This window comes from Hirundo rustica, chromosome 4, assembly GCF_015227805.2.
Source record: "Hirundo rustica isolate bHirRus1 chromosome 4, bHirRus1.pri.v3, whole genome shotgun sequence".
In the NCBI taxonomy this organism is placed as follows: Eukaryota; Metazoa; Chordata; class Aves; order Passeriformes; family Hirundinidae; genus Hirundo; species Hirundo rustica.
The window spans coordinates 29,947,949-29,973,324 of record NC_053453.1 but is presented as its reverse complement, the minus strand read 5'-3'; the positions used below and the strand labels follow the sequence as shown (position 1 = coordinate 29,973,324).

At 37.3% G+C, this 25,376-nt stretch overlaps 1 protein-coding gene across 1 annotated transcript in view; it reads left to right on the top strand.

Moving 5' to 3' along the window:
* ADAMTS20 (ADAM metallopeptidase with thrombospondin type 1 motif 20) overlaps positions 1-25,376 on the top strand; it is an 88,209-nt gene that overhangs the window by 60,286 nt on the left and 2,547 nt on the right. Inside the window, exons 29-37 of the mRNA XM_040063046.1 lie at positions 16,131-16,298; positions 17,505-17,678; positions 20,131-20,301; positions 20,920-21,120; positions 21,255-21,384; positions 21,539-21,633; positions 21,732-21,826; positions 22,232-22,365; positions 23,043-23,134. Of these exons, the coding sequence (XP_039918980.1) occupies positions 16,131-16,298; positions 17,505-17,678; positions 20,131-20,301; positions 20,920-21,120; positions 21,255-21,384; positions 21,539-21,633; positions 21,732-21,826; positions 22,232-22,365; positions 23,043-23,134 (1,260 nt within the window). The remainder of the gene's footprint in view (positions 1-16,130; positions 16,299-17,504; positions 17,679-20,130; positions 20,302-20,919; positions 21,121-21,254; positions 21,385-21,538; positions 21,634-21,731; positions 21,827-22,231; positions 22,366-23,042; positions 23,135-25,376) is intronic.

Below are 25,376 nucleotides of genomic sequence, written 5' to 3'. Positions count from 1 at the left end.
ATCAAGAATTATTCACAACTTTCCCTGAGTACAGTTTGCCCTACATTAGTAGATTACCGTAAGATCTTGTATTTTAAATGTTGCATAGTTTTATAAAGATTATCTGTCGTGTTGGTTTATTTCTCAAGCACCATAAAAAGCCATTTTAATCCTCCAAAAACTAAGTTTAGAATGGATTCTATTTATCAGAGAGAGAGGCCTCTTTTATATTTGATTGCAAGCTCTATGGTTGAGCCATAAAAGATTTAATTTCATCACACTATCTCATGCTGCAGAAACAAACGTAGCAGATCAGGAAATAAAAGCAGGCTCACATATTGAACATGCTGTCACATTTTTGTAAATTAGTTAGTTTGAATGCCGCCAACACAGAGACTTAGTTGGTTTTTTTTTTGCTATTTAAGCAGAGCAAAATTTATTCATTAAGGATGTGTCTTAGGAAGGAGCAGTAAAAGCTTTACTCACAGGAACGCTGTTGTATCCTCGTACAAACAGCTTTGTTTAGCCATGATTGACTAGTGACTTGTTAGTTTGGCAGTAGTTTATGGCCCTGCTTATCTTATCTATATGCTCTAATATAGGGAACTGTTAATGACTAGATGCTCTCTGGCTGCTGAAGTCCTCAAGCCTGTCACATCTGCACTTACCCCCTTCTCTGTAAGATTACAAGAACCAGACAAATAACTATTTATATTTTTCATAGGAGTATTGAGTAATATTTCTGTGCCAGGTGAGCAATGCATTGAGTTTTCATATCTACTAGTGGGATTCCAGTGCTAAAACCTAAGCAGAAATTGTGATGCAAGACTAGATGATCTTGAAAGTCCTTTCCAGCTCCCATGATTCTGTGATTCTAACTTCTTCCACTAGCTCTCACTATATATTTGAGAACAGAGGACTTTCAGCAGCATGCCTTCTAAATACATTTGTTTTATCATTATTGTAGTTATTGATTAATTTTACACAACATAATTATCATAAAACATATCTTGTAAATGCACAAAAGGGCCCTTGCAAGGAAGGTTCAGGTTATGATTTGAAGCCAGAGCTTTGGCGGATGCTCTCTGCAGTTTAGCAGCTGTTGGCTGTTACACTTCATGGTGCCTGCAGTGGCTACTGGAGCTGACTCTCACAAAGCTTAAAGGCTGTGTACGACTCTGCTCCTGGTTTCTGCAGTTCTCCAATTGGATGTGAGGCAAGTAAATCTCAAATTCTAAAGGTTTGTACCTTTAACTTTTATATATTTTCTAAAGATTTTAGGAAGCTTGGGCAGGAATTACGTTGAGGAATAGAATAAGTTATTCATATATGGGAAGACAATACCTTCAGGCTTTGTGTAGTGAGGAAAGTTTGTTCATATTTTTGGACAACAAGAATTTTGATAAATTTAGGAGTTTGATCTTATTTTTGGCCCCCTGTACTTTTTCAGTGCCTGCAAAAACCCTTGAAGATCCAGGCATCAAACAGCAAGGTTTCTGCTTAGGCAGTTGGTGGTAGCAGTTGATGTTACCTTGGAGGCTTTGTATTTCAATTGGGCAATCAATTCTTGTATGAGTGTTGGTAGTTACCTAATTTTACCATGAAAATTTTAACCAGGTATGTCTCAACCTGAAATATGTTTGGTTCTCATCCCTTCTTGTTTCTTTAGAAAGAATAGATAGCTCCTTACAGAAGATAATTATATTTTGTTTGCCTGAAATATTTATAAAATAAAGATTTTATTTCTTTTTCTTTTCCTCACTCTTAGGATTCGTATGCAATTAATAAGTATTAGTTGTAATTTCAGAGAAAATAGGCATAAAAATAATGGCTTATTTTCAAAGTTAATCTGAAGTCTCAGAAATGTGTTACTGCTATTTCTTAGTGCCCCTCAGACACATAATGTAATAATTCTTTGAAGTGGCTGTCTTTATAGTGCTTCCCTTTTGTACTTACTTGGTCCAGAATAATTTAGATGCAATTCTGTCTTTGCTGTAGTGGAAGAAATCTGCTATAAGTTTTAATGTATATGAATCTATCTTTTAGAAATAGTCCCAGTTCCCTTCCAGTGTTGTTACTGCCAGGCATCCCATTGACTTCTCCAGAAGCAGAAGCAGGCCAAACTTGCATAAGTGAAATATTTATTTGTTTTCATTTTAATGCAAAAATTCTCGCTATGTATGATAAGTGCCTTCATTCACTTTTTCTAATGTGTAAAAAGTATTTATATGTTTAAAAATAATCTTTTATATTAAAAGGGAATTCAGAATCAGTGAATTTGGTTTTCAAAACCACCTTCAGTTTTTTACCTCTACTTCTGCTGCTGCCTAATGTTGAACTTCAAAATACCTCATTGCCAATACAGCACATTAAATTAATATCCCACTGCCTGAAATCTTGATGTTAGCATCTGCTATTCATTTTCAGAACTTTGGAAGTGGGAGGGGGGGCTCATCAGAGATAACTGATAGCAGATGTCACTGCCCAAATAATGTCATAAAAGATACTTGGGATAGTGAATTTTATTTAATGTCATTCTGATAAAAATGAAAGAAACTACTTGTTTCCAAAATTCAAAAACAAAATATTTGTGTAATGTTCATTGAGAGGAAAGTTCTCCTGTTTGGTGCTATGTTGCCTGTATAGCTTGAAATAATAAATAAGTTATAATGTATGTGTAATAATTTAATTTAATGACTGTGACTTGTGTCTGTGAAAATACAGTTGCATTTTAACCCTTCTTTTCCATGCATGTTGTGTGGCTTTGTGTTTATATTTATTGTGCTCTTTATTAAGGAATGTTAGTGTTTAAAACCCTTAAAAAAATAAAGGGTGGGACTGGTACTAACCACTTTTTGCTGAAAGTGAGGGTTTTCTTTAACCTGTGTGTTGAAATTAACTTCATGTGATACTTTAGTGACATTGTTTTCATAGGGAAAGCTCATATATTTGAACACAAAATAAATATTGTTACCGATAAAATCAGCAGTTGATGCTATTGAGTAGCTGGACTGAAATAGATAGTTGGCACATAGTCTTTGATGGTAAAGCTAGGAGATCCTAGCTCCTGAATCTTCTGCTGGAGATTTAATTTTGTGGCCCAGTCCACTCCCACACAGTGAGTGACAAAACACAAAGAATGAGGATTATACTACAATGCTCAACTCCCTATTCTCAAAGACTTAACATGGATTTTTACATTCCTAAAACACTTTCGGCAGGAAGAGGCTGACAGAACTTTCAGACCTTCCATTTAGAAAGAGTACAAGTAAGAATGAGACATAGTCAAAATAAAAACAATAACGAATAATAATAATAAAATCACACTCACAACAACAACAACAACAACCAAAAAAACCCCACCAACAAACAAACAAACAAAAAAAACCCCCAAACATAAAACCCCAACAACCAGAATATAATGAAAGGGGAACAACCAGAATATAACGAAAGGGGAAAGGGAGCAGGTGATGAGTACTACCATGCCTAAATACATACAGTCATTTAATGAGAATGAAAAGAATGTGAATCTACTGGTGTATTTATCAGAAATTTCAGAAAAGGTGAAGGGTTCTAAGTGGTCAGATCCTTGTGAAAATCATTCTGAGCTGCCTATATGCATATGGCAGCTTCAAAAACCCCAGTCAGAACTCATAAATGTTGGTTCAAAGTGGGTTTGGAACTGAGATTTAAAAGTTATTGAATAGATGTTAAAGTATTAGCATTTCCAAACATTTGTGAGGGTCAGTACATAAATATTTTTATTACCTGGAATGGGTTAGGAAATGAACAATATGCTCTGTAGTTCTCTATTTCAGGAGTTCCTAGTTCTTTATTTGAAAACCAGTACTATTGGGAGACTGGTGAGTCCCCTAAGACAGGCTGCTCTATTGATCAGTGTATGCTCCAGCATGCATCTATCTATGACCCTTTCACTTCAGTGACAGCAGGATTTAACACTTAGATTTCCTGCTGAATCAGTCCTTTGGAACCTTCCATGCATGCTCATATTTATATACAGGAAATGTAATGTTGGAAATATTGTTAGTAAATTGAAAATACACAGAAAAGTGGTTTAGGTTGAAAGGAAACTGGATTTCAACATGTGAAGGTAGGTAAAATGTTACATTTCTCTTCCAAAAAATATAATATTTTCATGCTAAAATCATACTTAATATAAATGGGGGGTGGTAATTCTTGAAGTTATAATTATTTATGTGCCATATATTTTCTATGCTTCTGAGAAGTGTAAAAATTTTCTGACACTACTGTGTCAGCACATATTGTTTTGTATTTCCAGTTTTTTAAAGTTCAAAACCAAAATCTTAGAATTCAGTCAAATGAAAAAATTGACGTGATATGAAGTAATACTTTTATAGAACAGAAAGGCATACACAGCTCATGTATTTTTCATTCCATTAATTTCTGAGCTACTGTTTTGCTGTTGCTAACATGACTAAAAGTGATAAATAAGAGCTTGCACTTGCTGGGATCCAGCCTGTCTTTTGCTCACATTTAGATTTTTGCAGACAGCTGAAACTAATTCATCTACTGTTGTAAAATTGTCTTATGTCTACTTACTTTTGTAACTGGTTGATTGAAAAGGCCCTATCCCTTAAGATAATAAAATGAAGTTTTAAATTGTTAAAATATTACAAGAAAAGGCTTTTTAACTGTTCAACCCCTTTGTGGAAATGTAGCTTCCATAACAGGTGTCCTCCATCATATTAAAAATGTGCTCCAGCTTTCATTATGAAGACCTCTGAACAAAATGTCCCTCTCAAGGGGCCAAAGTTACTTTTCAGTGAGAGTGCAGATTATGTCATTCCTTTGCATTTATTCCATTTTCCTCAGCTTCACAGGAGGCTGGAGGCTAACCTACCTGTGATACAGTCTCTTAAACTGTGTCCAGTTTTTGGAAGCAATAAATGGATTAATTTTCGGTTGCTATTTGGTATTCATGGAGGTTTTTGAACACAGCTGCTGGATGGATTTGTTGTTCTCTGTTTGAAAAATATGTCCATAAATTTATCCATTTATTTGAAACAGAGAGAAACACCTGCATTTCTTTTTCTCATGGTGGATTTCCTTAAGGTCTCGTGTATCCATTTCTTGATGCTTGCATTTTACTCACGGTCTCCAGTGCTGCTGCTTTGATCCAATTCCATAAAAGTGTTACTAGTGCTACTAGTTACTAGCGCTACTAGTAGCATGAATGTGGGGTACAGAAAAATGAGTCTTGCTGAAGTTTGGCCAAGTCAGCAATTTGACGTCAGCGATGTTGTAACGGTGAAAGTGCCCATATGAAGCTCTTGCAGAAGCTATCAAAGGCAAAGATACATTTGCAATTTTGTAAACTTGACACAAATATATACTTGTAGATTCGATTTTCAAAAAGACCTAGTGAGAGTCTAGCTCTCTTTCTGATTGCCACTGATTTCAGAAGGAAAGGTAAGGCAGAATTGCTTGTTGGAGATGTTGGGTTTTTTCGCTTTGTTTTTTAATTTACTAACGTTTCTGTATTTTTAATTGTGATTTGTCTCAGCCATCTGTTGTATATATCGTTCAACTGAAAGATGATAAAAGGTACACATATGGGATAAATTGCTGCAGGAATGCTGGCAGAACACAATAAGTTATCTGTTCTCTCACTCCCAGCAATTAATAAGCTGATCGTACTTTTCATTGTTTTAATATATATACCGTTATGAATGGCAGTTTCAGTGTTGCTTGAATGAGGGCTGATGGTGAAGTTCCTAGCAGAGGTACATGCAGAAACTTCTGTGACAAATTTAAGACTGCACATGAGGTAGCTGAGCCTGCAAAATGGCTGCTGAAAGTAGGCACAAATCCCTCTTGGTTACCAGGTGGTAATCAGACAAAGAGGACTCAAATCAAGAGCATGTAAGGCAGAAAGAATAACCAGACAATTGAATTTTTACTGTAATTGAGAGATGAAATGGAAGATATAAAGGAAGAGGTAAATGAGATAGCAAATATGATATGTCACCACTGTTGAATGAGAATGCATGAAAGTAGGATTATTATTTTTAAATTTCCACCCACATTAACTTCTCCATAATTGGTTGTTCTTGTGTTATTGTAATAGCTAAAAGCTTGTTTGAAAATCTAATTGTGTTACGTGAGTCATGTAGGTCAAACAAAGAGAAGGCTGCTGACTGGAAACGCTCAGTCTCATCTATGAGATCCATGTAGACAGTGTAGGAATACACGGCACAGTGAATAAGGCCTGAGTATCACAGTAGATGGGGAGCTGGTCTGCCCGTGAGCATGGTCTGGTTTTCAAATGCTCTGTAGTTGGCATCAAGAAGGATGTCAGGCTTTAGTCAGTGATGGGCGGAATAGTGTTCATCCTGAGGGGGAAAGACATGATGGGACTTTTCACAGAATGACCTGTTCATCTGTTTTATTTGTTCTGAACTTGGAGAAATGGATAGTATTTGAGATGTCAGAAAGGTAGGCCAAATTAAGACTTACTCACAAATCTAACTTGACTGAATAAAAGACATTCTGTAGATAATCATTAAGTGGAATCTCAAGGGATCTGGTTTTGATTTTTTCCAACAGCTGCAAAGAGTAGGGTTGTTCATCTGACATCCAGGCAGATTGCCATTTTCTGGCATTAAGGATACTACCAGGTGCACTGGACAAAAGAATTTAGACCATGTGCTGTCAGCTTAAAAAAATATAATCTAAAGTTTCTCAGCATCATCAGCAGAGTGTGGCTTCTTCAGATGTGAAATCCTTTTACCTTCAATGTACACGCTGATGGCTCTGACTTTGTTTTAATCAGGATGTCTTTATGTTTACGAGGAATTACACATTCCTAGTAGATGCCAGATATATCCTCTCATATCAGTTTTTCCTTCCTGTTATCCATATCAATCCCAAAAACTGTCTTTAATCCTCTTTATTCCTCCATCATTCCTGCTTTTTCTGTGTTTGTATGTAGATGTATGTAGCTTCTCATTTATGTCCAGCTGTTACACAGATATACTTCAGCATGTTTGGAAAATGGTTATTCAGGAGGTTTTTGTTACCCTTAAGATGACAGTTGAAAAAAATTATCTAAAAAGGAGTCCAATAGAAGCAGCATTTTTATGGAGCATGCAGCACTCAGTTCTGCCAGAAAAGGTATGGCTGGGGACAGTGGCCAGGCTGGATGACCTCAGAGAGTCACAGCAGTCTCTGTGCTCAGCTGCCACTTGCGATCAGCTGTTAGGCTGTACTGCAGCGCACTCCGGGGGCTCCTACACACACCCTGCGACCGTGTGAAGAGCCCTGGGGTTACCATCCCCAGCAGGCACCTGGAAGCCCTGGAAAACAAGGTGCATGGGAGAAACTTAGTGTGTGCCTGCTTCTCAGCTTGTTACACAGCCAAAATATGTAGCTAGACTGAAAGGGGGAGGGGCGGGGGGTGGCAGGGGGGAGAAGTAGAAGTCCCTCTTGGGCTGACTAGAGAAAAGGATTACTGCCTTCTTTTGTTTCTGAGTTAAAAATTTCCAATATTAGATGACAATACTTGGAGCAGATTGTGCTCCAGTCCATTCCACTCAGGGCAGTAGGTAACGGCAGTTCCTTTGCACAGGGCCTGTCCTTCCTGAGCTGCTCAGCTGGAGAGAATGGCTTCTGAAAAGTAAAGTTAAAAATGTCCCTCATAAAAAATAATGAGAACTGACCTTCAACAGTACTTCTCATTACAAAAGTCATGTATACGACACCACACTTGTGAGTGTTTTAATTAATTACAGGTAATTGAGGTCAAATCGCAGGGGAGGTGTCCTGAAAGGTGGTCTTCAATTAAAAGCTTTTGAAGTAACACTGTAAGTTTAACTTGGAGCATTTCTCTTACTTGAAAGATATCTGGATAGAGAAGAGGTGGTGTTGTAAGTACTGAAATTCTGATGCAAAAATAATATCCAGTGATTCTTTCTGGATGAAGTTTAGGCCAATGTTAACTAGAAAGACATGATTGCAATCTGCAGAATCTAGTTATAAATAACTCAGGTCACAGAGGAAGGTTTTCTTCATATGTTAGAATAAAGTGGCTCTGGGACTCTTAAGCTTGCCTACGTGTTTCCTTGTAAAAATATCCTGAGAACTCATGGCAATATATTGCTTATATTGGATGGATAAGGATCTGGGATTAAAAATTAATTTCAAAGTCTATGAAAATTTTTCTTTATAATTAAGGTGAGGCATGGCAATTTTGGAACCATAATCCAGGTTTGGCAAGGATTGAGAAAGGTCTAAAGGTCCTAAGGTCTAGGCAGGTCTAAAAAGTACATCGAGTCATGGACAGATAACTCAAATCTGTATTTTTTAGGTAATAGTACTTGCAACAGGTAAAAATTATGCCTTTTTTGAAGCCTGGGAAAGGAGGAAAAAAAACCAAAAAACACCTTCATGCAAGTGAGGGTGTAGGATCCCTGTCATTGAAGACAGACTGGCAAACTGCTGTCAGGAATGTATGCTGATTCAGGTCCATGTATAGCTGATTCAAATTGAGCAGCATCATGTATTGGATGATGTCTGTAAGTCCTTCTTAGTCTAGCCTTCTTGTCTTCCATTTCTGTAGCTGCAAAAGCACAGTCAGAAAAGTGGCAAAGCAGGCTTACAGATTGCAGAGGGAAGGAAACTTAATCAAATCAGGATATCTTCCGAACATCAGAGGAATGTGATATAACACTGAACTTTTGATATCAAGCCATACTCAAGGAGAGAACTTAAAAATATCTTCAGTGTAACTTCTGTAGTTGACATAGATATAACTTAGATGTAATGGTAAATAATACACTTCTTGGAGTTCAATCCGTTCTTTCTCAGGAGTGATGGAATGTTTGATCCTTGGTCCTTTCTGGGTACATGAGCTAATGGCATAAATGTTTGCACTTGTTTTAGCAAAGACTTACTGACTCTGAATCAAAGAATTCATTAGGATCTAATTACAGAGTCTGTGTTGCTTCTTAACTGTTGTCGACATACTTAAAGGAACAAACAACTCTTTGAGCGTTTTTTATCTGAAAAATGCATATTGTGTTCAAGCATCACAAAAAACCCTGGGGAGATGCAGCAAGCAGAGGAGGAAGACACAAGAAGATCTAGTTCTCATACAGAAAATGAAAAGTTGAGAGTAATTCTCAACTAAGCGATGTTCAAAGTGTTTTATTATTGTCTTGTGCAGTTGTGATCCCACTTTACTTCTAGACTATTAAAAGAGTCCAAACAAGATTTTGGGCCAATTAGAGATCATCAAAATGCAATTTTCCAGACAACTCAAGCAACTGCCGTGTTTAATCCTGTTTTAAACTGAACTTCCTGACCAGTCACAGAAGTTCCTGACCAAAAAAACAAAGGCAGAAAAAAAAAAAAAAAATATCTTTTAACATTTGTAATATGTTTTATCCTTTTTCAGTGCTGCTGTTGTGGAATTGAACACCACACAACCACTCCCTCCTTCCCCCTTTGTGGGATGGGGGAGAGAATTGGAAGGACAAAAGTAGAAAAACTCATGGGTTAAGAAAAGTAATTTTTATAGATAAAGCAAAAGCTGCACCAACAAGCAAGGCAAACCAAGGGATTTATTCACCACTTCCCACAGACAGGCAGGTATTCAGCCATCCCCAGAAAGGCAGGACTTCATCATGCATGATCTTTTTTTGGGAAGACAAATGCCATCACTCCACATGCCTCTCCTTCCTCCTTCTTCCCCACAGCTTTTATTGCTGACCACGACATTACTTGTTCTGGACTGTGTCCCCTCAAAACTTTTCCACCTCCAGCATCCTCACTGGCCATGATGCTGTGTGACACTGTTCAGCCATAACTGAAATATCCATGTGTTTTCAACACTGTTTTGTTCACAAATCCAAAAGATTGCACTAACTACTATGAAGAAAATTACCTCTATCATATTCTACTCACTCATTTATATTTTAAGTCTCTGTATATCTAATACAAATACAAAAAGAAACTATTACATACCTTCCATTTACTGGTCTGCTTTTCAGTATCCAGAGGTCCACTAGGCTACCAGCTGAACTACACAAAGCACTTCCTTTAGAGAAAAGGTTAAGGAAATTTGGTACAAAATCCACCAAACAATACAAGGTCTTCAAATTTTCAATGAAATAATAGCAAAAGAATCAAAAATATTTTAGTGAAGTTGCATGTCTGCTGCAGAAAGAGCCCTAATTTGGTAGGAATTGATGATGGCATGCCTGTCTGAGAGTCCATCTGTGCCACAGAAAGCATGAGTTCTGTCAGGCTGATCCCTACAGAACTTTACTGCTATGAAGAAAACACAAACAGATGAATCCTAGTTACCAGTGTTATGGAATGACTTTGAACAATAGTAATGAAATCCAGCTTTTTACTTCAGATTTATGTTTTTAAAAGAACATGACATATGGGAAATATTACTTTATCCAATGTTGAGACAAGTTCTAGAAATTCTGTTTAAAATGGTTACAGGATGGAATTTTTTCAATTCAGTTTTTTTTGAGGAAATGTTCATATTTCGAGATTTAATGTTCTTATGGATTTTTTTCTTCCTACATGGTTAATCTGCAGAAAATATATGGAATATTGTGCTCTCTCTCCATAAACCTCCAATTGTGTGGAATGTCATAAAATGAAACCCCATTATAGACAAATTGAGCCATGAGGACCATGCTCAAGTAGTCAAGGACCGCGTTCAAATTTGAGTGGAGGGTGGTCAGGCAGCCAGAATTACTGCAGTTGTACTTTCCCTGGTCAGGAGAGGTAAACCTTGGGAAGAACACCATCACAGCAGGGTGGGCACCAAGCAGTGAGATGACTGTATTTCAAGGAGAGCATGTAATAACACGTTAGGAGATTTAAGAAGGAACACAGGCTCATGGAGGGTAAGAAATACGCTGTGGGCTCGATGCACTAAGAGCACAGGAGTGGCTTCCTGAGTACAGGACAAGGCTTTGTTCCCGCACCACTGAGAATCTGGCACTTCTTACTGATGTTACAGAGCTGAAGGAAAGCCAGGCAGGCAGGTGTCTTAGGCCAGGGCTCTGTATGCAGCTCTCTAAAGAAAACATGGCCTGGTGAGGATAGGGGTCAATGCAAGACATCTTCCTGTAAAGCAGCATTTAGATGCCTTTAGGCACTTCAAAATCCCACTCAGATCTTCCACGGAATCTATATTTTCATTCAAGGAATTGAGCAGGATCTGTGCTCTGTCCTTACAGAAATGTAAAGTCACAGCCCCCCTCCCCCCCTCGATATTGATGAAAAGTTTTTATTCAGCAATTGAGTGATTTGATGTTCTGTCATTGCTATTTGTTCTCTGTAATGGAGGGCAGGCAACACCTACCTACTTGTCAGAAGTCTCCCATGAGAAATGTTTTGGACTGGAATAGTCTTCTCTTGCTGAAGGTGGGTCACTTTGCAGTAAAGAACACAGCTGAGCCTGCCTGCACATGATGCCAAAGCACTTTGGGGGGAAGCAATCCTTTTAAGGACTTTTTTTTATGTATCATCTAAGGAATGAAACCAGAATATACCACATTTCTGAAGAATACTGTACATGTAGAGTAATATGCCCTCTTGAATTTTCCACTGATGATCCTGGATCATCCATGACAAGTGTATCAGCTTTTTCATGTGTTTAAAAAAAAAATAAATAAATTTGGAGCATTTATATTTCTTCAGTTTCACTAAATGTCATCTATCAGTGTGTTTTGCAATGTGCTTCATTCACTTTCTGTGCACTCAGCGTATACTTAGAACAATTTCTTTCTTTAACTTGTTATTAGAAGTAGAGGAAATTCTGTTTTCAGGATGTTAATTGTCCTTAAGGGTTTGTAAAGCACTGAGTCAGCCAATCTGTTACAAAGATTGTGCATGCATATAGAATTATACTGTTAGCCCTTTTTAAGAGAACTTTTTTAAGGTCCTTGGCTGCGGCTCAGGGCAATCTTAAGTGCTTCTGTCACCGATATGTTTGCAGGGCTTTAAGAATAACAGTCCTCAAATCAATTGCCTAAATTTTATTGAGATCCCAGTGAAATTGTAAAGGATCTGGTCCTTAGAGATATTTAGGTTTCTATTCCTCACACTGTGATTGGTGTGAGATGGTCACTCCAGCAGAGGTACGAATCTGGCACTTTGGAACCACTCTGAAGTGGGCAGGAGCAGCTCCATGAAATTCCAGGAGATGCAGTAACCTCAAGCACTTGGTTGTAGCAAAGCTGCTTAGAAGCACATCTTGGTTTAGTGCTTTATTTGTTTTTAAGTTTTGGCAGTTATATTTAAGCAGAAGTTTATAGCTGTGTAATATCTGTGGGGTTTTCTAGCTTTTAGAAGCATCAGGAGTTTCATTCTTCCAGAGCAAATCCACATTAACATAATGAATTGCACATCAGCATTCTTTCATGAATTAAGGAAAACAAACAAACAAACAACAACAACAAAAAACAAACAAAACAACAACAACAAAAAAAACACCAAAAACCCCACCACCTACACAAACAAAAAACCCCACCAAAACACAAAATAACAACAACAAAAGAAAACCCCACAAAAAAACACAACCAACAAAAAAACCCACCACAAACAAACCCACAAAAACCCACAAAAAATCCCCAGTTGAAAAGCTCTTAAGTTGAAATCTGTAAGGGGATACAAGTGAATCACTTCCTGCAGACTGATGGTCCTTTTTCTCACTGTAAGGTTCATTCATCAGAAGGTTTGGATACATGTAAACACACAATCAGATCTCGATGAATATGGGAAAAAATAAGGTAGCAAATCTATATGCAGAAATGCTGTCTCTGTACACTTTTAAGGATTTAATGGATTTAATTAATGTTTTCTAATGGAGTCCCAGCATGTTGAACACATCTTAAGTTTTCAACATAACTTAAATTAATATAGGATGAAAATCTCCCTGGAAAAAGATATTTAAATGTGGATATTTACATGGTATGAGTTGACAATATTTTGTAACTTATTGTCATTTACAGCAAAGAAAAAAATAATTACTTATACAAGTTATATTACTGAAAAGATAAACTCTGTTCCCTATTTTTTTTTTTTTAATGCAAATATTCTTAAAATAATTGAAAGTAATTTCTGCCTTCAGATTTTAGGAATCTTTTGTTTGTGTTTGTTCATTTTTACATTAAGATACCTAGGTTTCAGCTACTTTTAGTCATCAAAGCGAAGCAGCATTTGAGTGAAATATTTGAAATAACTGTTCATAAAACCTCTGTTATCTCTAACATCTAAGCTGGTATTTTCCTTTCTGAACTCCCTCTCTTAATCCTGTATAATTGTATTCTAATTACAACATTAAGTAGACCATCTTTATAAAAGAGAAGCAGGTATTGCTCTGTAACTGCTAATAATACCTTCTAACAAATTAACACAGAAATCTAGGTTTTTCTTAAGAAGCAATAGTACAAATTATAAAGATCAAATAAGGACATTAAAACATAATAGAGATATAACTCTGTTGAATTTGAACCAACAAAGAGAAAAAAACCCAGGCCAACCACACAAAAATTCTGATCAAGTTCTCACCTGTGTAGAAGTCAACATGTAATGCTGTATCCACTGAGAGGAGAAATGCGAAGATCTTTCTAAGGCTGAGATGCAGGACAAGACATTTCTTTACATAGTTTATTGCTGTTAGCAGCCATGAGCCCTGTACAATAAATAAAACTTTTGCTGAATATAAGGTATCTGCACAAAGTGTATAAACAAAGATGCATATCTGCTGAAAAGTGTTGTCTTAGTATTTAGTACTTAATGTTGAGGGCAACAAAAAATTAGAATGAGACTGTGCTGTGCTGTGAGATTATTCTGTGCTGTGGCAGCCTTACCTCCTGGAGTGGAAACTTCCTAGGAGAGTTTCTTTTGTTGCAGCTCTCAGCCTGGAACGCTGTCCCCACACAGTCCCCGGGTCTCCTGGGAGCTCTATGGAGCTTGATTTATTCTGCAGAGGAGGCCACTGAGGAAGGAGGGACACAGAGTATTTTTCTAACACATCATAGGAGGACGTTAAGTAACCCTGTGCTGCACTTCATTTCCTACTAAACAATTAAAGGGGAGAACCTTTAGAGTTTAGGAGTCCTTTGTGTCTAAAATTTAAGTCTGAAATTCTTGGGAAAAAAGCTTTAAGGGAAGATAGAATCAATTTTCAGATAGTAACAGAATTTTAGTTATTCTGCATACAAATTATCATGCCTGCTTTAATAAACAAATTCGAAGCTAAGTTTTTTGAAAGAGTTTTATAATTATACTATTTGAGTGTTTTAAGGTTTCTGACCTACATTAGTCATATATTAAAATTCCAGGTATTTTTTGTTTTCTATCTTAAAGTATTTTCCAAATTAATAAAACATAAATTGTAAAACTACAAGAACATTATTTAAATAAAATAAATTGAAAGGTTTTGCTGAGAGCAAAATATTTTAATTTAGAAACAATCATTCTTTTATGGAGATTTTAGAGCAGACATATAAAAGACAATCTGTGGCCAAATCAGTGCCCTTATTTTTTTGTAAATATAGTTGCATAAGAGAAATATGCCACCCATACTATTGTGTGATAAATGTATTGCTTCATTCTGCAAAGATTTAATTTTAAACACAGTGGCATTTTCAGTTAAACCTTTAAGGTTATACATATAAATGTTTAAAGACATAGAAATCCATGTGATATTGAGGACAACTGAGTAAGCTGAGATTCTGTTTAACAAACTGTTAAACAAAAATGTTTCTTACCTAGCAGATTAATGATTACAGCTGCTTGTTCTCTATTTTAAAAACCTTCATCCAGCTGTTGTTCTCAGGCAAATATTTACCATGTTTTGTACTGAAAGCTGAATGACCTGTATTTAATTTCCTGAAAATTGAAGACATATGTATTCTAAAATGCTTTGTTAAGTTAGCATGTAATGCTAATGATATAGATGATGATGACATATAAAGAGAAGATAAATATTTTATTGCTTTTGAGGAAAGGCTATATTTAATTTTTTTATAGCCACTAAAATGTTCCATTTTTATTGGAATATATATATATATATATATATATATATATTTTACCTGAATTAATTATTTCTCGTGGCAAGTTCTTTTTCAAGCATAAAATAAAGCACGGAGGAAAGCCCAGAACAAATTAGGCATGTTCTCTTTCCAGACAGAAAACTATAATCTCCATTGATATAAACTTTTTAATAAGAGAAATAAAATAGGATTCATTCCAATATTTAAGAAAATACTAAAGTACTTATATTCATGCTGTTCATGTTTCAAGAGAAATCAGCTGCGTAGCTAGAGGCCTGATGTGATGAATTAAAGTCAAACCTCACTGAAGTGTGACAGCAGTGCAGCCGTTTAGCAGAGGAATGGCCGTTTCTCCAGAAGAGCCTGATCCATCAGGCACGCTGTGCTCTCGGCTAGGGCGTACTGCCAGGGTGGGCTTCACAGAACGAACCTGCAGCCCCCTCAGTTTGGCATTGGGGGAAGGAAGGCAGGTCCTAGAACCAGCTGGGGATATTGTAGCAGCTTTCTGGAGAAAATAGGATACTGGGGTGGATGGGCAAGTCCACGCCTCCAAGAACTGCACTTCAACTGGCAATGTCTACTTCACACCTCTTCTCTTGCCTCTTTGCCACATACTGTAATATATCCAAAGCTCATGGAGGGGAGTTGGCAAGCAAACATGACTTTGTAGCCTACTAGCTAGAAACACATATAGCATTGATATTGTATTTTCCTTTCTTTGGTGCTTGTGATAAGCATCATGCCTACATGAAAACAGCATGCTGGAAACTGGCAGCTGATAGAGCGTGTTCTTGTGAGATCATACCATCAAGCTGTCTTTTGCATGGGTTTGGATGCGTGCAGGTATTTCTTGATGATGACATCAATGAATAAACAAGATCTGAGAGATATTTGGCACCTGATAAGTAATGCTCAGTACAAGAGAGCTCACAGAGAAATTTCAGACACATACAGCAGATGTTGTGTCATAATACAGAAACTCCTATAATGGCTGAGTCCATTTTGTGTGGACACAGCTTCTTCTGGTTTTCTTCTTGCTCTGAGACTTTTAGCAAAATAGTGAAATAACACTTCTCTTTTCAGTGTTCTGTTTCCTGTGGAAAAGGTTTGAAGTTTCGTGATGTGCATTGTATTAACAGCTTACAAGCAAAAATAGAAGAAGAAAACTGCAAACATATGAAAAAACCACGAACATACAAAATATGTAGAGCTGGAAGATGTCCTTCTTGGAAGGCCAGCAAATGGACAGAGGTATTTAAAAGCTTCCATAATTATGTTTTCCATGAAAATACAAGACAAGGTCATAGTCATGACACATTGTTTCACTAGGAATAATTGCCACTAAGCACACCCCAATGAAATTTACAAAATAGCAAGTAGTATTTTCGTAAAATTGTATTTTATTTTCCTTCCTTTTAAGAGTAATGAAAAATACATGTCTATGAAAACTGAAATTATTTGCTAATCTGAATTTTGTACTGAATAGCTACTTAGGACTTTCCTTATCTTACCTTGTAAATTAACAGTAAAATTTTAAAGTTTACTTTTTACATTCTGCGATGAATTCAGCAGTGTTACTATTTTCTATCTTAGTCTAAATACTGAAATGAATCCAGGTTTGCAGGTGTGCACAAATACTGGCCTTTTCCCTGGTTTGGTCTTATAAAACATCTTTCACCTTGTTGTAAAATTGTATGTAACTGAACACATGACAATATTTTGCATTTCCCTCGCTCTTTCAACGCACAATTCCCCGCATTGGTAAAGACATAGTAGCACTCTCCACATTTTGGCCACACCTGATAGAACAATATGAACTTTAGGATTGTGCTTGGGTCTTTAGGTAAGTTTTGGGACACAATCGTGCTTCTCTGTAGGATAAAAGGCACTGTTTATCTCAGCAGTGGTATAGTGAAATTCCTTTGGACAGGAAGAAAGAAAATAGGTATTTAGCATTTAAGCATTTAAGCTCTTCAGGGTTCAAAATTCTTAGTAATACCTGCAAAAGGTAATGTCCTCACAATGTTACACTTTTTGCAAAATTTTTCCAACCTTAAAGACTGAGATTTTTTCTCTTTTATTGTAGTACTTGCATTTTAAAACAACAGACAAGACTGTCAGTCTCTAATAAAGACAAGATGTAAACTCAGAACTTCAACTGTTGATCTTGCAAAAATGTAAACTTTTGCTTTGCATATGCCTATGATTGTCCCTACCATGAATTAAGGTTGGCAGAGAGCTCAGTTAGGTACCTCAGTTGCAATTTTTTTCTGTATTTTTAAAACATTTTAATTATAGTTTTGCATTTTCAACGTAAGTTTCTTTAGGTACAGTATTCATCACAAGGGCTGTGAAGTATATTTTAAATAATATCCTAGGAACTTCTAACGACAGCTGCGCTCCCTTCTAGGGACTGTCTCGTTTCACAGTGACACAACTAATTTTGATCAATTTTAGTGTTCTGTATCCTGTGGAGTGGGGATTCAGCAAAGGGACGTCTCCTGTCAGGTGACGGGCCTGGGGCGGGTGAGTGAGGCGATGTGCAGCCGTGACCTGCGCCCCGCTAGCTCGAGGCACTGCCGCCTGCTCGCCTGCCTCCCGTACCGGTGGCTAGCACACGAGTGGGAAAATGTAAGTAAGGTTTTTAACTTGTCTGACTTAATTGAGTTATGTAATATGGCATAGTGAGTTTGGATTTTTCTGGTTTTTTTTATTTATTTATTTATTTATTCTATTTTTCCCCCCCACATCTGGATGTTTTTCTAGCAGCTGCTATGCTACAGTATAACAAATGACCATGCTGGAAATTTTGAAGGTCAAGCTTGCAAAACTTAAAAAGTGACAAAAAATGTCAAAGACTTTATTTATACTCTCTTTTTATAATCTCTACAGGATTTGTTTGTCTATTGTTGTAGACAAAAGTTCTGGTGGAGTTCTGAGCAGGATAGGACTGTCTCTGCATACTTCTTGACATAGTGCATAACATATTTAATAAATCCTTATTATGAAATATCTTTTTAAAAAACAGCTTTTTAAGAACACAAATGCAGAAGAAATGTCATGTGGAAGTAAACACCTTGGGGATAAAATCTTTGGACAGCAGTGTTTATAAGAAGTTCTGTATGGAAGATTTAAAGCATCTTAAAAACTTGAAGCACCTTTTCCTATTATAGAAAAGATAAGAAGCAAAATAAATCTCATTATTCTCCTACCAAAGAGGAAGGAAGATAAGAAAATAAAACTCAGCATTCTCTTACCTAATATGCTTTTCATTTTTAAGAAAATCTACAGATACCTTCAGGAGAGAGCTGTCATTTCTAAAGGTGTAATTACTATTTTCTACATGCTAAATTTTAATAACTTTTGGGGGTTTTTTGCATAAATACAAATATGATGGGGAAGAAAGAAAAAACAAAAGTTATGTATGGTACCTGAAACGGTGCAAAGAGACTTTCCCTAACATTAAACAAAAAAACCCATTTTGTGCATTTGTGTCTCATTAATAATCTGCCATGCCAAATTTTCCAGGGCAACCCACCTTGAATATGAAGACTCTAAAGTCTCAGGGACACAGTACTATAGAAGTGACAACAGTTAATATGTAAAACATTGGCTGGTGCTCTACAGAACCTGGATTATATTAATGCACTTCAGACATGTTTATTCCTTTGTTAAGCTATATTGAGGGAAAGCTGACAAATACATGTTTCTTTCAAGTGTTCTATTCCCATATGTAGCTGTCAAAATCAGGAATAATTGGAAGTGGTTCAGAATGTGCTTTTGGCACAAATAAACACTTTCAAAGAATGAGGGTGAATTTTCCTTTGCCAGCAAACATTTGTGTATTCCAGCTGGGCATTTGGAGCTCTCCACTACAAACACATTGTGTTTCAGTACGTTCTCCAGCTATTTCATACCTTCTTCTGCAAGTATATTGCTGTTTTCTTGAAATTCCTGTGCTCTGTTCCCTTCTCTCACCACATTCATACACAGCCCTGTACATGTTGTGTTAGTAGCTCAAGTGCTTGTCCATTTGCGTGCCACTCTGGGTGCAGGATGTCCTCCACCAAACTTGTACTGTTTTGCCCGCCTGTCTTAGCTCTGGATGCTTGTGTGTAGATTTAACATTTCTCCAGTTTGCAGCCAGTGGACTGGGTGAAAGCATTTTTATCCTACGGAGAAGAATGCCTACAAGGCTAAGATATAAAATATCACGGAAAGAAATCTTCTGCCTATCCCCATTAGCTTGTGATTGGAGTATTCTTTATATGTCTAATATCCTTAGCTGCTCCATGCCATTAAAAGTTAGATTAGTCAGGTGCCCATAGCTGGGGACATGCTGCTGATATATATTACTTGGCCTGTACCTCCACTTTTCTGGATTCTGGTGGCAGCAAGGTTCTTATTCTGTCCTGGCAGAGCTGTGATGGATCACCATTCCACTAGCTTGTCACAGGGAGAGGCCTGAGGACCCTCAGGGCAAAGGCACAGGCTCAACAACTACTGCTGCTCAAAGTTGGCACTGGCACTGGCTTAATTAATAAGCAGTTTTCTCTCCCTCTCCCTCTCCCTCTCCCTCTCCCTCTCCCTCTCCCTCTCCCTCTCCCTCTCCCTCTCCCTCTCCCTCTCCCTCTCCCTCTCCCTCTCCCTCTCCCTCTCCCTCTCCCTTTCCTTTTGTTTTCAAGATCAACTTGTTTTGTTTTCTGGACCTACTTATTCCTTTCATGCTTCACTGAAATAATTTTCTATCTCTTTCCTTTTCACATGGAAGGGCTTTTACACTCAACCTATCATCTTGGCTTGACATTTTCATTTTCTCCTCTGTCTCACCCAACAGTTACAGTGTCATTGTTATTATATGCTGTTGGTTTTTTGGTTTTTTGCGGGTTTTTTTCAGTTGATTAGAAGTACCTGAAATATGAAAATGAAGTAAAAGACTCTGATTCAGTGAATCATTTAGTCTGACATTGATAGCAGATGTCAAAAGGTGTTGCTGTGTGGGTTTTACTGGTGTGTGGAAATCAGTAGGTAATTTCGTTCTGTAAATGTCTAGTTAAACTGTGATTGATTTTCTCACTTTTAGTGCTCAGCATCATTTAAAAGAAAGGAAGTATACCGGAAAGTTAAATGTGTGAATGAAAACCAGCTCCAAGTGGATGAAAGCTTCTGTGATCCTGCCACAAAGCCTCCATCATCCAAAACCTGCAGGGTATCTTCCTCTAAATATGTTGTGCTCACAGGCCAGCTGTCACAGGTACATCAATTATACTGCTCACACATCTCTTATATATCCTTACATTTAAGTATGTTATTTTGCTGTAAAATTTAGGCTACGTGTGTCAAGAAAAAAAGAAGTATATTTGCATTTGAACATGGCTGTCTAAACTTTCTCCAAGGTGATTTATTGTAAAGGCCGTTATGAGTTCTCCCTTAACCCCACAGGACCTATGATCACAAACTAGAGGAGAGCTGCCTCTACCGTAGGATTCATTTGCTTGTTTCCAGGAAACTCTTGCAAGCTGACATAGCTGAAGTAACCAAAAAGCTTTTCCTTGATTTCAGTGAGGTGATTGATCAGTGCTTTGTTTCCCTTGTGCATCTGCACTGCCTGTGTGTGCATGTCTGTGCACATATCACAGCTGGGAGGGAATGACTCTGGAGCCTCTGAGGAAAGGGCACCATGGGGTCTGTGGCTCCTTGCACATGTCACTCTTGCAGGCCTTCACTGCTGAGCACTGATGTTCCAGCCCAAGGTGGCACAAATCCAATGACAGGCTTTTGCAAGGATCAGAGCTGACCTACCTGCAATTCTGCAGAAATGTCACAGAAATTTTCACCGAAATAATGTCTGTGCTTGGGGACTTTATTTTAGTGCTCAGAAAGCTGTGGGCTTGGTTACCAGCAGAGGATCACGTATTGCGTTGGAATCCGTTCCGTTCAAAGTCGGCACGTCCATGGCCTTCGGACTGTAGCGTACCGAGAATGCCCAGTAGAGCCATCCAAGTACATTTATAAATGCAATGTCAAAGGATGTTCACAAGCGGCTACGTGGACAGTGGGGAAGTGGACCAAAGTGAGTACACATGTGCAAGCTCATTTTTTGTAGCTGCCTCTAAAATGAACAAATTCCAATAACAACTCGCCGACATAATGATGCTAATTACTTGCTTCTTTCTAAAGTATGTCTTAATGGCTATCTGTGTCTAGTGCTCAGCATCTTGTGGAGTGGGGATAAAGCAGAGAAGAGTAGAGTGTATGACTGACAATGGCGTATCTAGTGACTTGTGCCTGCCACATTTAAAACCAGATGCTAGGAAGTTCTGCCACGAGAAAGAATGTAAGTGATAGCTGTGATTTTATGCAGTTAATGCTTTCCTAGGTTACTTATATTAAAGCTATAAATACATTTGGACTACAATTATGCAAAATTAAGTCCTAAAGCTAATCTCTGTTCCTGAAATATTAATATGATTTAATCATTCATTTTGAAGGTGAAATTCTTACCACCTGCAAAGATATGCAGATTAAAAAAGGGATTAGAAAGGATGGTGAATACCTACTTAACATTAAGGGAAGGATGATAAAGGTACTGTTAATATTTATGAGTTTTTATGAGTACATATTTTTATAAAATATCACTTTTCTAATAAAGATTTTGCTAAAGGGTTGCATTTTCTCTCCCAGATTTATTGCTTGGGCATGCACTTAGAGAATCCCAAAGAATATTTGACATTGATAAAAGGTGAAGCAGAAAACTTTTCTGAAGTATATGGATACAGGTACAGAAGTGATTTTGTAATTTTACAAATTGCATTTATTCCTTCCAAAACAGAAGAATAAAATAATACTTGCTTTTTGTGAGAAATATGAGTAGGATTTTTTTTTTCCTTGATTTTCTGTTTTAAATATCCAGGCATATGAGCACACAAACAGAAATGTAGATACTTCCAGCCTGAAATGATGTTAGTTGTACTAAATGTTTATAATTTTTTTCTGTCTTTGGTTGAAATGGCTTTGATCCACGTTAGTGTTTCAGTTGAGACAAGATTAAAAGCTGCAATTCTTGTTCAATAAAGGTTGTTTAATATTTTTTATGTGGCATAGTGCAATACATTTACTTTTCATTATGATACTATGTTGAGGAAACATTTCAGAAGGAAAACTAAATATTTGCTATTCTTTAGGTTGCAGAATCCATATGAATGTCCTTTCAATGGAAGCAGAAGGCAAGACTGTGCCTGTCGAAATGATTACCTTGCAGCTGGCTTCACGGTTTTTAGCAAAATAAGATTTGATGTAGCTTCTATGCAAATTAAAAGTAAGCATTTTGTCATTTTGTTAGTTTTAGTCAATTTGAGCATTCTATTGAAATTGTATGTGGTCACAATTACCAAATTACCATTTTCATCCACTTACAGACCCAGTTGTGCCATATTGGGGCGAACAAAATTCTTAATTTAATTGTTAATTTGTCCCAAGTGGTCAAGTGGCATGAATGTCACAGATTCATGCTTTATATGTGAACTAACTTCATTTTATAAGGTTTTGTTCCCATTATTTCATTTTATTTTAGTCCATGGCTTATTTTTCTTGTGAAAGTCTTAGTTTCTATGCTCTGCTTAGTCCCTTCTCAGACCTTGGCAGACACCAAATAAATGGACAGGGAATCTTGCAGTGCTTTAAGCCCCTGCCTGAAGCTGGCATGTTGGCCCTCAACCAGCTCACTTGGCACAGCGTCCAGGTGCACATCCATCTTCCTCCTAGCCCACTCATATCTCAGAGAGAAATCTGGACTTGTAGGTTGGACTGGTGGTGCAATAACCAAAATCCAAACCATTGTTTCTCAATTCAAGACAACTAACCTTTCCTTCCAAACAAACAACAAACAAAAACCCCACACAATGCAAACAATAAAACACCCATGTTCACACTTTTCACTGTTTCCCCTGAACGTCAAATGCAGCAGTTTGTGTAGAGTAATTTTCTGTTTTCTAGCCACAGATTTTCTTTTTGCTCAGACTATACTTGGGAGAGCAGTACCATTTGCTACAGCTGGAGATTGCTACAGTGCAGCCAGATGTCCACAGGTATTCACGATTTCTACTCCCTTGAAAGGATTACATATAAGAGGGGAAAAAAAATGTGACTTGTTTAGATCTGTAAGGTTCTAAACCAATCTCCTATTCTGTGAGGTCTGTGTACATTAGGGTTTTTTTTTCTTACTCTCTTCTCTCATGTTCCACCATCCCCTCCTCATAGTTTCTCCCTCAAATTGTTTACTACACCTTTTCCCTGTAGACTCCATGTATGTGTGTCCAGCTTTCTGTGTGTTTCATGTATCGCTCTGCCTCCCTCTGGATGTCCTGTATCCTTTGTTTTCCCTAATGCTTTCTCATTCTTTGTTCTCCTCTAGTGACTTTTCTATAATCCTGCATAATTTTCCTTATCTTTTCTCGGTTTCTCTCCTGATGCTTCATGTCTTTGAAGACTACCAGAGGAACTCAATCTTTTTTAGCAGTTTACTTTAAAATTTCTACATGCATTGTTGTGTCTGTATTAGTGTTCTTGTTGTATTGGGTGATGCTTTTTAGATTAATCTCTACATTGTCCCAGTTTGCTGTTTGTTTCACATCATAGAGTAGTTTTGAAGGACATGAACTGGATCCCTTCTGGATGAAGCTAAAGCCAACAAGGAGCTTCAGAGGAAGGATCTTAATACACTCTAATGCGATTGAGGATTCAGTCCATGGGACTAGGGGAGAGTTAGCCCAAAAGAAACCCCTGATTTGTACATTGTCTACAGACATTGGCCTCTCTGGGCCAATTTTTACTTTTCAGGTCTGCTTATACTGCGTTGTCCTTCTTGATGATGCAGATGTAGCCCTAGTCTGGACTAATCAACCTTTGGAGCCCACTGGGAGAAACAAGTTTCTTAGAAAACACTTCAGCTTATCTTACTGTAACGGACAATTTAGGATGAGGTCAGCTGTTCTCTGGAAGTGAATTTCTTCTCACTGATTATAAAGGAGTCAAGACCGACTGGCTCACACTTCCTTGGAAGTGAATCCCTGTTATCCATCTCTCCTGGTTGCTTAAACTTAAGACCAGTTATGTGGGTGGACACAGCCAAGGGCAGCTAGAGACAATTTATATGCAGCTTATGTACAAACGAAGTGCATAGGTTTGGCAGACTTAAACCCCTGACAAGAAAGTTGTTGAAGTTCATCACAGTATTGGATGCCTTCAACCTGCAAATCCTTTGGGTGCAGTACAATACAAATCTGTTTGCCACGTGTAGCTTCTGTTGGAGGTCATTCTGCTTCCATGACTTGGCACTGACACATTTCCATCTATAAGTTCTGACTGAAGCTAACACTTCTGATGCTGTCAAAAGGCTCCCATTCCTGTACTTTTAGTCCTTGAAATCTGTTCCTGGCCTTGCATATGCTGCATGATATATCAGACAGCTCTTGAGCTGTCATTGTAATTGTAATAGCATTTCTCATTTATTTTTGCAAAATTATATCAGCATGAAAGAAGTTACTCGGAAACTGTTAATTGCGGAAATCATTCCACACCATTTGTATGAATTTCCTCCTTCATTAAATGGAAGTCTTCCACTTTGTGGATACTTGAAGAACAATCTGCCCTACCCATATGAGTTTCTATTAGCTCATTCCGAGTTACACGGCTGCTATAAGCACAGCAAATTTACATACAAGTGCTCTCAAAATAAATCTGCCATACTGAGCAATATAACTGAATTTTTGCAAATGAATTTAAGTGTATCATAATAATAATATATATATATATATATATTTATATGCATGACATTATTAAGCAATAAAACAAAGAAGCTACCATTTGCAATAAAAAATTGCTAGGTCTGAATACAGAAATCCAGGCTTTCAGTGAATAATGTGTAGGTGTGCAGTTTTCTGACTGTAGTGCTACCTGAAGTAATCATTAGGCTCTTTGTGGAGGTAGTACTTCTTTGTAGCATATTGCACTTCTCTCTGAATGCGATTTAATAATTTTCCATATCCCAGTTTGTTTACCAAGGTAGTGCAATTTGTTACTTTTAATATATTTCCTATTCTCATAGGAACTGACTGAAGCTAGTTTTCAGAGTCTGTATTTGTGCAGGCAAAATGTTTTAGAATCAATAGTTTCTATACCTGTTGTGAATGGTTAAAAGTTAAGGAACTTAAAAAAAATTAGTCTTTCAAGAAAACCAGCTTCATTCTTGCCTATTGCAAATCTGTACTTCTTGTAAATTAAAATTTCATTTGTAGAAGGGCAAAAATAGTTTCAGTTGTCTGATGCTAG